Below are 12,417 nucleotides of genomic sequence, written 5' to 3'. Positions count from 1 at the left end.
ATACATGTCACAAAGCAATGTATCCAAGTCATTTTAGCAAAAGCAAAACATTTTTGTGAAATTCAGTCACTTTAGCAGGATACTGTGCTATGAGCATCACATCCCTGCTCGATTTCCTCCATTGTGACCTTTCATCTTCAGGGACATCATTTCACATTTTAACTGTCTCCAATAATTGACAATATTGAATGCTGATGCCCAAATGAGAAATGTTGTCTCTGTTTTATAGAGAAGTAGGGAATAATCACTGAAAAACATATCATACTTACAATCACCCAGTATGAGCTGTATATTTGGTAAGTTGTTTGTGACACTTCTGTTTCATTATGATCTGGCTCTATCGTATAATCTGCCTTTTTCATTTTCTCATTGTTTGTTTTATTATGCATACACATGAGATGCCACAGAAATTGCATAATTTGAACTTAGTATAGACTTACAGGTGGCCTTGGCTCCTACAAAAGTCTAACACTTTTATAAAACTACGGGGCTTCACTCCCAGCTCGCTTCGCTCACCTACCCCCCGCCTGTACTACACGCCAACCACTTTGTGTCTCTACCGCTTGCATTTAGAAGAGGGGGGGCTGAATGCACCCCAAGGAGACACAATCGCTCCTCCAACACCACCTCTTTAAACGGTGATACAATGGGAAACACATATAGTTTTTTTACCTCCTCTTTGCTCGATCAGCTGCTGGCTTGCTGCTGCTGCCGTGTCGAGTGATCTGCATTTCGCACGGCGCACTTCTGTCATATCACCTATGTCAATATATTCGATCTCTTTTCACTTTTATCTTTTCATCAATATCGCATGGAATTTTGATTCTGTGTTTGGAATTACACCGTGACGACTCAACATATAACTGCCTGTGAGTGAATATCGTTTCTTTCTCTCTACAAGAAATGTGTCTGACATAACCACGCAGGACTTTTCCAAATCTCTTTGCATAAGCTCTTGTCTCGCAGGGTTTCTGGCCCCAGGCATGGTTACATCGCTTGGCATGAAGACTCGTCTCACAGGACGTGAAAGTGTCTCTGAGACAATCATGTCTCATCCCCCTCCAAGATTTTTTTTTATAATAGAGAGAAATACAATCCATTGTAATCAGTTCAGATTAATTGTTATGTGTACAAAGTATAATGAAACCCATATGTGCATTCTGCACCAAGAGGCACTACACTGCCAATCGGCATGAATCTCACTTCACTGGTGTCGTGAACTAGGAGTCTCAAGCACTAACAAATTCTAAACGACTTTCAATAATGCCCACTAGAGGGGGATAGTCTCAGTCTTTATAAAATAAAAAAGTTTATTCCCACAAAATGCTCTTCAATAACAATGAAACTCAGTGGAGCACAATGAGCAAAGGAACTGCCAAAAACATTAGGTAATTCAATGCAAACAAAGTCCAAATACAGTACCCAGAAATGTAGTCAAACACAGAGCATTAAGATCAAATACAGTATATGAAGGAAATAAGCACAGTAAAAACGCAATTAACTCACTGGCTCCAGAGCACATTCACAATGAACTGCCAGTTCCTGGTGGTGATTGGCAGGTGGCCCTGCCTCTTGGAGTCCCACATACAAAACACATGCAACATAGCAAAGGCAGCTTTCTGTATATACATAGACAAAACCAAAAATAAAAAAATGATGTCCATAATCTGCATAAAAGAATCAAAAATCAAAAAAAAAGATCAAAAAAGAGACATGAAATAATGAGTACAAATCCCAATCAGTGGAGGACCCCTAGCTGAGACATGACAATGGGCTATGTGAAATATTAGCACAGAATGTAATAGGTAAAAAGTAGGCACAGTTTAGGAAATAAAGCAAACAATTTGAGTGTGTAACTGTCGATAAACCACTGTGCCTATATGTGTATGTGTGCTTCAGTATGTGTGCCAGCATTGCATAAAAATAAGAGTTAATTTGAATGCATGTGGCATAAGAAAATAATATGATTTGAGCATGCATATATCTCCAGCAGAGTTTTGTGTAGAGCATCATTTGTTATAAGAATGTAACTGTAACTGAACACAAGTAGAATAATATGCAGCCTGAAGCTGTAGAAATCAGGCATATTGGGGGTCCACCTGGGGTAAATGTCAATCAACGTAGCTTGATGGACTGAATGGTCAACGATGGTGCCAAGATTAGAGGGTTTAACTGACACGAAATTATTGTAGCAACATAAGTTAATGACAAATTCTATTAATACCTTTTTTGACCAGTCTATTACTAGACTGACATAATAACTGCAAGTTGTCTACCAAATTAAATTGCTGGCATTTTAAAGCATATGTTGAAAAAATGAAAACTTCAAGGAAGAGAGCTGAGGAGCAATCAGAAACAGAATATACTGTACTGTATGTTTCTGATAGGTGGTGAGGCATCCGTGCGTCTGATGTCTCAAGAGAACTTAAAGGGGTATAATTTTTGCCACCATTATGAAACGAAATACCAAACTAACCTTAGTGACTTGAGTCATGAATGTAAAGCTGCTAAACTGAAAAAAAAATGTACAAAGTCTCTTCTCCCCGAGCAGTGAATGTTCATACAGGCTAAAACTCAACAGAAGGCAACTTTCATAGTTTCAAAAGAGATTGCAAAAACATTCAGGCTTTTTTCAGACTGTGCTTTTTTCAAAACAATGTATTTTCAAAGTTTATATGATTTTCAACCTCAAAAAGAAATGAGCATTTGTAAATGAAGCATTATACTATACTAAGCAATCTTTTATTCCAGCCCGAGATTCAAACACACTTATTTCAATCAAATCACTAAAATCAATAACTATTTCACCTTTATATGAATAAAGTCATTTCTGAACTTGTAATTTCTCATATGGTAAAAGCTGAAGTAGCCTTTACAGTACCAGGTGGGTATCTTCTTCGTCAGATGTTATATGATCCAGTTTGTTGATTTCCATATTTAGTACACTTTGTTGATTTTGCTGCTGTTTAAATATGCAGAAGCTTAAAGTTCAACAAGAGTTTAATATGTTCTATGCACTTGTATTTACAGCTCCCAAAGAAATGAGTGAATTGTTTTGTTCTGGCAGCTGAGTAATTGTGTGCTGTGATTATTTATAGGTCATTTTCACTGAAATTAAATTTACTCTTCTTTCTTCTTCTCTCTGTTTTTATTTTTTTTTCTACGCAGCCAGGGCAGGATGGGCCATCGGCTCGCCCCGCACCCACACGCATCCCTATGTCAAAAGGTATGAAAGCAGGGAAACCAGTGATGGGAGCAGCAAATGTGACAAAATTAGAGTCCCGTGCCGAGAGCCAGTCAATGAAAATTGAACTGAAGAAGTCTCCAGTCAGCAGCTCTACGCCTCTAGCTGGAGGAAAGGGCTGAGGGCAGGAGCCTGTGGAGGGGTATGTGCAGGTTTTACTGCTACAATGGAAAAAAACCCTCAGAATCCCTTCCCCGTTTATTACTGTAAAGAATGTAACTAATTCTAAAAATAAACCCATTTTTAAGTAAAAGTAACACACTAACTGTCATCTGTTTTGGTTATTTAGCAAGTCAAATAGGAATCAGTAAGTGTTTAACACTTTGGTCTTTTTGGTCCTTGGGAAATCTAAGAAGGTAAATGGATGTGTGAAATCTGTAGTTGTTTTGTTTGTCACAAATAATCTTTCTACTAATTCATTGCAGGACAATTTTAACCATGGCATATTTTATTCTTTTATTTTACATCTTTTGTACTTTGTATTCTTTAAAAGAACCTTTCAAAATATATCAGAGGTCTGCATCTTAGTTTAAAAGCAATACATTTTAGTATTTACAGTTTTACAAAGTTAGGCATTATAGATAAATAGTGAACAACAACTATTTATCTTTTAAAAGTGATTTTGATGTTATAACCCTAAGGCAGGGGTCCCCAGCTCCGGTCCTGGAGGGCCCCAGTGGCTGCAGATTTTCATTCTAACCCTTTTCTTAATTAGTGACCTGTTTTTATTGCTAATTAACTCATTTTCATTTTTCCCTATTTTCATTGTAATTGAGATTTGTTCCCTTGAATTTCTTCATCGTTCCGCTGTATTGCTTCATTTCTTTCCTTAAATGGCACCCAAAAAGAAATGAAATGTGAAGTGAGCGAGCCAACAGAAGTCAGGGCTTGATATGGCGCTTTTCCACTGCATAGTACGGCACAGCACAGTTCACTACAGCTCACCTTGGTTCGGCTGAGTTCGGCTTGGTTTGCGTTTCGACTGCAGTTTAGTACCGCTTTAGAGTGGGCGGGATTATTCACGTGTCGTTATAGTTGCGCCGACCTCCTGAAAAACGTTTTCATTCTGCGTCGCCCATCCAGCTCTCGCTGGATCCCCTCCTCGGCTACCAACGAGAGGAACGTCTGTACTTCCTCAATAGACCACAAAACAGCCATTTTTGGTTAAAACAAAATGGTGCGTCCGAACCTTCGCTGGCTGTGCTAAAAATCTAGCGGGTCTGTTGTGTCTCGTGTCGCAAGTTCAGTGACGCAGTAATGACGATTTTCTCCGGCCAATCAGTGACCAGCAGAGTTTACACGTCACGTTTTGGTAACGGTTCAGCGCACTTGGAACCTCGGCTGAGGTGGTACTAAAAAAAGGACCAGGTACCAGGTACTGTTCCCAGTGGAAAACCCCCCAAAAGTGAACTGAACTGAACCATGTTGTGCTGTACTATGCAGTGGGAAAGCGCCACAACACCAACCAATTTCACTCCAACAAGTTGCTAAATTAGGCTCTGATTCTTGCTGCTAATTAAACCCATTCTTTAATTCCATGGCTTGTTGTTCCTCTCATTGAGAAATAGCATACATTTCCGAAATTGCTGATTTTCTCTTTTCTAAGAGCACTGGTAAAATGTTTTGGGGACCTGGGCAGATCAGCATTCCTGAGACCTTCACCTTATTTACAGATATTGCATGATCTACAATGTTGGTCATGTTTTGCAGATCATGTTTTGGTTCGTTTTCTATCTCATTATTGTTTGGCTGCAAATTAAGGAAAAATTAACAATTAAGGGGTCTGATTCTTCAAGAGCAAGTCAGATAAAATGAATTCAAAAGAACATAACTAGGAGCAAAAACTGGACACTAATTACGAAAAGGGCTACAATGAAAACCTGCAGCCACTGGGGCACTCCAGGACCAGAGTTGTGGACCCCTGACCTAAGGGGTGTAAAACCTTTTTTACAATTATATTCTGACTTAATGTTCAATTGCAACTTAATGACTTTCAAACCAGCAATCAAGTGTTATGACTAAAAAATGGAAGCATAGGTGTGTGAGGTAACATAATGTGGTGTGTGAGCCAACTGTAGTGAGGCAACAAATCAAAATCGATTCACATCCAGGGTCCAGTATCCCAACTTTGAATTGGTCATGATTCCTATTATTTTTTCACTATGAATAATTTCTGCCCATATTTGTATCTTAATATTTACTTTTTTCATGTATTGAGTTTCTATTATTATTAAAAAACATAAATCTTGATAACTTTTAAAAATGATCTGGATCAGATATTGAGACAACCTAGCTATTTGCTGAGCAATTCAACATAATGGATCGAATGGTCTTCTGTTATTTGTCAAATTTCTTAGTGTGTGTTTTTAACACCATGTTTCTATTTTGAGTCGAGTTTTCAATGTGTTTGCCACCATTTTGTGTTGCTTTGTCAAAGGTGCCATTTGCTACCATGTAACTTCCTGTTATGACAAATAATATCATCATGTGTCAGTTATTTAAGATAGCTCTGCAATATATTCAATAGTCAAGTCTTTGGATAAGTTCAAAAACTTCAAACTCCATTACCTCAACCTTATTTTGTGTTAGGGAATCCGTCTTTTATTTCTGCTATCTTTAACCATTTTTCTGAGCCCTTTGACTTTTGAATTTTGTTCAGCATTTTAGAATTATTTGCTAGTTACTTGCTTCAAAGTTAATGAACTTGTGCCTGTCTAAAACCAGTGGGTCTAAACCTTTTTGGCCTCTGTAGAAAGTATTATCTATTTTTGATCAGTCATGACCCTAGGCAACATTTCCCTATGACGTTTAAAAGCCGTTTACATAACTATGGTAATCTATAAGACCACTCATACACGTATACAATATCAAAGAGTATCACATTTTTTTTAAAACAAAACCTTGTGACCCATCAAGGGTGACTAGAGAACTACATGTTAAGAAACACTATCTTAAATGATGTTTTTGCCTCTACTTTTTTTGTCGTTCATCTCATAATTTTTAAAATATATTCACTTTTTCCAGCACAGCACTTACTACGTGTGTAATTTCATACCTGATCATTGGCATTGTGAAACTGGTACATTCTCCCTATGTCTGCATATTTTTTTTTCTTTTTGATGCTTTGGGTTTCCTCCAAATTCTTACATGTTAGGTTAATTAATGATTCTAAATCAATTCTTACCTAGCCAGGTCACCCTCAGTGTGGAAGTACTGGGGGAGATAGTGTGCACAAAGAATTGTCTCCCCAGGATCGCTGGATGGCAGCCCCCCTGGGTTGCAGCAGCACCACAGATTTCCAAGGGGAATAATGGGAACTGGAGTTCTTCTGCTCAGCCCTTTTGGGTTCCATGAGTGCTGCCAGGGAGTGCTGTGGGGACTAGCAAACCCTACTTCATGAGGCTTCTGCCTTACCCAGAAGTGCTCGCAGGCCAAGGCTTTAGAACATGGGAAGTATTTCTGGGGATCATATAAAAGCAGCTGCCTACCTCAACTCGAGAAGCCAGAGTTGGGAGGAGGAGGACAAAGCTTGCTGGAGGAGCAGAGGAGGCAGAGAGAGACAGAGAGAGACAGAGATAAGAAGACAGAGCGTTATTGTGTGCCATCTGTATTGTGCTCGGAGCTGTGGGAAACTTTTGCAAATAATTCTCTGATTGAGTGCAGCACTGGTGTCTGAGCCTTTGTGTTGGGTATTTGGGGAGCTGGAGCACCCCCTGGTGGCCATGGTAGATAGATAGAAAGATGATAGATAGCACTTTATGTGTTCCCCAGTAGAAATGTTGCTTTTTACAGAAGCTTATTCAATACATAAATATTATTATATTGAGACAAACAGCTCTAGTTGCTCTAGAATTATATAAAGAAAGAATATTAAAAAGAAAACTTCTGACTTGGCTAAAGATAAAATTTCCCAAAGTAAAAATAAAGCCTAAAGGAATTCAACCAAGTAAAGAATATTACACTATGTATGAAGCAAGCTGTATTAAGATAAACCAGAAGTATGCAGGATAAATTATAAATTCGGAGTTAAGAAAAGCTAAATATTTATGCAAAAAATAACCCCCTGGAAATCACCAATTATCCCAGCAAGAAAACTCTAAAGCTGTAATACTTTGCAAACATAGACACCCCATTTCAAAAATAAACAAGCAGTGATTATAACGCAATTAATGTGAGAAGTGTAAAATCCGAGACTATATACTGTACTGGAAAATAAATCCAACTGATCAATGCTTACAAGCCATACATTTTATAATGTCAACTCAGTGCTATACCCAGAAGCAAGTAACTGTAGAATTTTCCAAAAAAAAAACAACACTATTGTCTACTGCATTTCCCTCATTAAGAAAATAACAGATTTTTCTTTAACCCACTTAATTTTCTTCTGGGTCATGGCAAATCAGAACTTATCTTAGCAGCATACTGTGCAAGGCAGGAACTTGACCTGGTCTGGTGAAGCTCATTCAAGCTCATACCCATACTAACATGGTGCCACTGTACAATTGTTAATTCACCTAACATACATGTCTTTGTGATGTGAGAGAGAAAACTGAAGTACTTAGAGAATAAACACCTCTGACATGGGGAGAACATGCAACCTCATATAGACAGTGAGTAAGCACAAGATTACTATTCCAGGATGCTGAAACCAAGAAGCAGCAGCACTAACCACTACACCATTGTTGCACCCAGGAAGAAATTTCAGTAGAAATCTTCACAGATGGTTTTTAAGGAGAGTGACAAATACCTAAATTGTTTTAAAGGTCTTATTATTGTATAGTTGGATAAAGCAGCAGCCAGTATGCTAGGAGCAAAGATCAATACCCTTTGTTCACAGAGCAATAATATGCTTGAAGCTATAAAACAAAAGCTAAGTCAACACCAGATTTTAAACAAAATAATTTTACTCAAACATGACGTCTCTCACAAATTCTTCCTCTTATTTTCCCAAAGTCTGGAGTCTCTTTGATCTGCAATGTGTAATCTTTTATAACATGGCTGCTATCCCATTGGTGTTGTAATTTTTTTGTCATTTTTTTTATTAGCAGGCCTTGGAATTTTTGTCTTATTTACTTATTGTATGAATCATTTTGGATGTTCATGATGCCATAATGGGCACTGACATTTTTTCATGTTTTTATTATAGGCGCTGTCATGTTGTGAATAATTGAAGTGAAGATGGCTGGTCACATGACTGTCAGACAGCTGAGAGTATTAGACATGGCAGCGCAGTATAGGCTATGACAGGGAAAAACTAAAACTCAGATAATTAATTACATTTCTTATGTAGTTTTGATGTATTTGGTGTTGCCTCCTTTTTGCTTTGTTTTTGGCTCTGCCTTATAGTAAACATTTTAGCTTTCATTTCACAATAATTTTAACCCTTTGTTATCGACTCTCTGCCTGTTTTATAACAGACCTTTTGCTTAGCCCTTCATCTCCATCTCCATTTTGCTGTTATCTTTTACAGAACAAGCCTTTTCCTCCATCTGGGGATGATAATGTGTCACGTGGAACATGCCTTATGTACCTAGCTGCCATGTGGCTTGAAAACCAGGCACAAAAAATGAAAACTAAAAAATGAAATAGATGTTGTATATAACAACAAATAAAAATTATGAATGAACACATACTAGTGTAATCTTCACTAATACCATGCCACTACTCTTGAAGAAAGTAAGTATCTGTAAAGTGAATTATGGCTTTTTGCATTAATATTTGCTTATTCCAATTTACAGCAACATTTCTTCACACTAGCAAAATGATACTTTGATTGTAAGTCATTTCCAAATAAGCTGTTAGCCCCACCTCTTGCTTAGCATTGCCTGGAAACCACAATTACCTTGGTCACTTCCTTAAATTCTTAGGTATTCAGAAATAATCCTTAGAACTGTTTCTAGGTATTACAGAGTCAATTTTCTTGTTTATTGTTTCTCAAACTTTGCTATACTTAAACATTTTATCGAAGTTTATCCCTGGTTCTTGAATTGCTTAAAAACAACTGCCTACTCTTGTTTCCTTGCACTGGTACTACATCACTTAAATGTGAATGTTCAAAAGAAGGGAAAGAATGGGAGTCCAAAAGGGTGTGAAAACCTCATGTACAGAAGGTCTGCTTGCAATCTGTTGTTAATAATTTGATTCAAAATGTTTTTGAAAAGCATAGAAGTTGTTCAGACAAAGCTCCTAGCTCAAATTCTGTTACTTGTTCTTTGCTTCATATCTTTATAAGCTGGATTCAATTACATGGAAGATACCAACACAAAATGTGTACGCTTGCATATTTCTAAGAAAATTAAGTGATTTAAATGTTTCTTAATATAAAAAGTCCTATAAAAGTCAGATTGGAATTGATCATTTCCTTAAAGCCCCAATATAGCAGGGAGCCATTCTGTTGGCCACTCCTGCCAGGAAGGCAAACACAGCCAGAAATGTAATAATTGTTGTGACCCACAAGGGTGTGTTACAGCACCCCAAACCCCAGAAACAACAGTATAGATAGAGTGTCAGATTCCAATAAACAGATTTATTGACACAGATACCTTAATGTATTCCACAGTTCCAATAATATGAGCTTCCCTTCCTCCACTCCACCCAGAGGAGCTTTGTCTGACTACTCTCCCAATTCTCATTCCCCGGGTGAAACGGAGCAGCTTCCTTTATATTCGACATGGGAGTGCTTCTGGTTCTGTCACAATGCACCCAGGAAGCATTTCTGGGTCAGGTGGAACCTCCCCATGATAGGATAGTCTGCCTCCAACAGCGCCCCCTAGCGTTAACCGAGGACCCCAACAGGGCTGCCCACCAAAATTACAATTCCCATGCAGCCCTTGAGCATTTGTGAGGTAAAACATTGATGTTGGACGGGAAAACCTAGCTTGCAATTAGTATTCCAATTCATCCCAAGGGTCTTCAATGAGGTCGAGGTCAGGGTTCTCTGTAGGCCACTCGAATTCCTCCATGTCTTCATTGACAAGCGAGCAGTCACACTGAAATAGAAAGGGGCCTTCCACAAACTGTTGCCACAATGTTGGAAACACAAAATCATCTAAAATGTCTTTGTATGCTGAAGCATTAACAGCATCTTCCAACCAAGGGGCCCAGTTCAAACCCTGAGAAACAGCACAGACGATTATATATCCTCCACCAAACTTTACAGTAGGCACAATGCAGTCTGGAAGGTAATGTTCTCCTTGGCATCTGACAAAAACAGTCCATCACATTGCCAGATAGTGAAATGTGATCCATCACTCCAGAGAACATGTTTCCACTGCTTCAGAGTCCAATGGTAGTGTGTTTTACACCAATCCGGCCAATGCTAAGCATTGTCAGGGCCATCTTAGCAGCATTATAGGCCCCCAGGCAAACCAGTGCACTGGGGCCTCTACCTACACAACCACTCGGCAAGTCATAACATACATAGATTAGCATGGGGCTCCTATGCTCATGGGGCCTCCGGGCAACTGCCCAGCGTGTCCATGTGTTAAGACAGCCCTGAACATTGTGCATCTTAAGCTTGGGCGCAGCTGCTCAGTTACAGTAAGTAAATCCATCACCAATGCACTGTTCTTGTGCTGATGTTACTTGAAGAGGCAGTTTAGAACTCTGTTGTGATCTATACAACAGATGATAGGCTAGTTTTATGCATTTTAGCTCACGGCAGCCCTGCTGTGAGTCTGAATGGTCTATCAACTGTCAAAAAGCTGTTGTTGCTCCTGGATACTTTCAATTAATGTGGTGTTCTATGACAGTGCCTTATTTAAAGTCATTGAGCTATTCAGTACAACCCATCATACCGCCAATTTTTCTTAATGGTGATTGCAAGGCTTTTTGATTGATTTTATGCTATTAATGGGTTAAGCTGACCCACCTGAACTCAGTCATTTAGATTGATGTCTGCATATTCTTCAACTTACAGTGTAGGTGTACCCTACTTACACATGCACACACCCACACTCAGTCATACTTGGCCAGTTTAACCTAACTGACATGTATAGTAAGTAATGCACGACATTTACGGAAAAACACTACTTATTGATTTAATAATGGGACTGTATGCACATACATTAACACTTCAAAACGATCCAACTAGTTCCATATTACATCAGCCTCACTATTACAGCAAGCTATTACAACGAAATTCAGAATTCTGGATAAACTGCCAGCTGGCTTTGCCAGACAGCAGCAGGTCCTGAAAATGGATAGAGGTTTTAAAAAGCTGTTTGATGTAATACAAAGATAGCAGCAAATAGGTTTCCAGTAAAACACAGAAAATAATCGCCAGTTTGCCTTCATTTTTTAAATTTCAAATCACCATTCTGTCTTGGAAAAAACAATGAAATAAATGCAAGTATTGAATAGCAAGCAACCCCCCTTGACTGCATTTAGTCATGGAACTTTTTAATCGCTGACAAGACTGTTAACAAAATTATAGGAACAGGCTGGTCACATTTTGGACAGAAAGAGCAGTGATCCAGATTTGTTTAATCAAATACAGTACCATATGTGTTTACGGGAATATTATGACCATTCTCGTAGGTGCTCTATAAGGGCAACTCAAAGCTGCCTGTTATTTTTCTATCAACAAATTTTGGCCACATAATAATGAAAAAGAAAAAAGAAAGCTGGAAAGCTTCCAGACCTCGAGAATGACTCAAAAGTAGCAGAGATGATATAAGCATTCAAGTGATTTCCTTATGTTTGTTTTTACTATTCCTCTAGAAATAGGATTAGGATAGGAAATAGGATAAAAGAAGAATGTTTATTATCAACAGATGATAAATACTAATATAAATTAAAAATAATAAGAAATGTTTTGAGAAATAAGGTTGTTATATCACTAATCATAGCACTTAACAGTACCAGCATGTTGCATGTTAATTAGTAAATTTCACTGTACTCTGTACATGTGACAATTATGACACTTATAAATTTGTGATATTCTCAAGCTAAATTAAGCCAGTTCAGGGTTGTGGTGGCCAGAGCCTATCCTGATAGCATTGGGCACAAGGAAGGAACCAAAACATGGACAGAGGCCCAGGGAACTCTCACACTCATGTACACCCACAGTCTTATAGGGCTAAACTGAAATCACTACTGAACCTAATACACATATCTTTTGGACTCTGAAATAAATAACTGGAATGAAAAACTAACCCCAACCCTAACCTAAC

General features: G+C 38.3%; 1 protein-coding gene across 13 annotated transcripts in view; it reads left to right on the top strand.

Moving 5' to 3' along the window:
• Positions 1–12,417, top strand: part of LOC120525615 (filamin-A-interacting protein 1) — a 283,170-nt gene that overhangs the window by 218,794 nt on the left and 51,959 nt on the right. For 8 of the 13 annotated variants that reach the window (XM_039748045.1, XM_039748047.1, XM_039748044.1 and 5 more), the window contains one exon: positions 3,169–3,491. The exons of 1 other annotated variant lie outside the window; for it this stretch is intronic. In XM_039748045.1, the coding sequence (XP_039603979.1) occupies positions 3,169–3,366 (198 nt within the window). In that variant the 3' untranslated portion in view covers positions 3,367–3,491. Of the gene's footprint in view, positions 1–3,168; positions 3,492–8,714; positions 8,759–12,417 lie in introns of those variants that run through there. 4 more of the 13 variants (XM_039748050.1, XM_039748043.1, XM_039748049.1 and 1 more) reach the window with 4 other exon arrangements.

This window comes from Polypterus senegalus, chromosome 3 (genome assembly GCF_016835505.1).
Source record: "Polypterus senegalus isolate Bchr_013 chromosome 3, ASM1683550v1, whole genome shotgun sequence".
NCBI lineage: Eukaryota > Metazoa > Chordata > Cladistia > Polypteriformes > Polypteridae > Polypterus > Polypterus senegalus.
The sequence above is the reverse complement of the archived record's forward strand: the minus strand, read 5'-3'. Positions and strand labels throughout refer to the sequence as shown.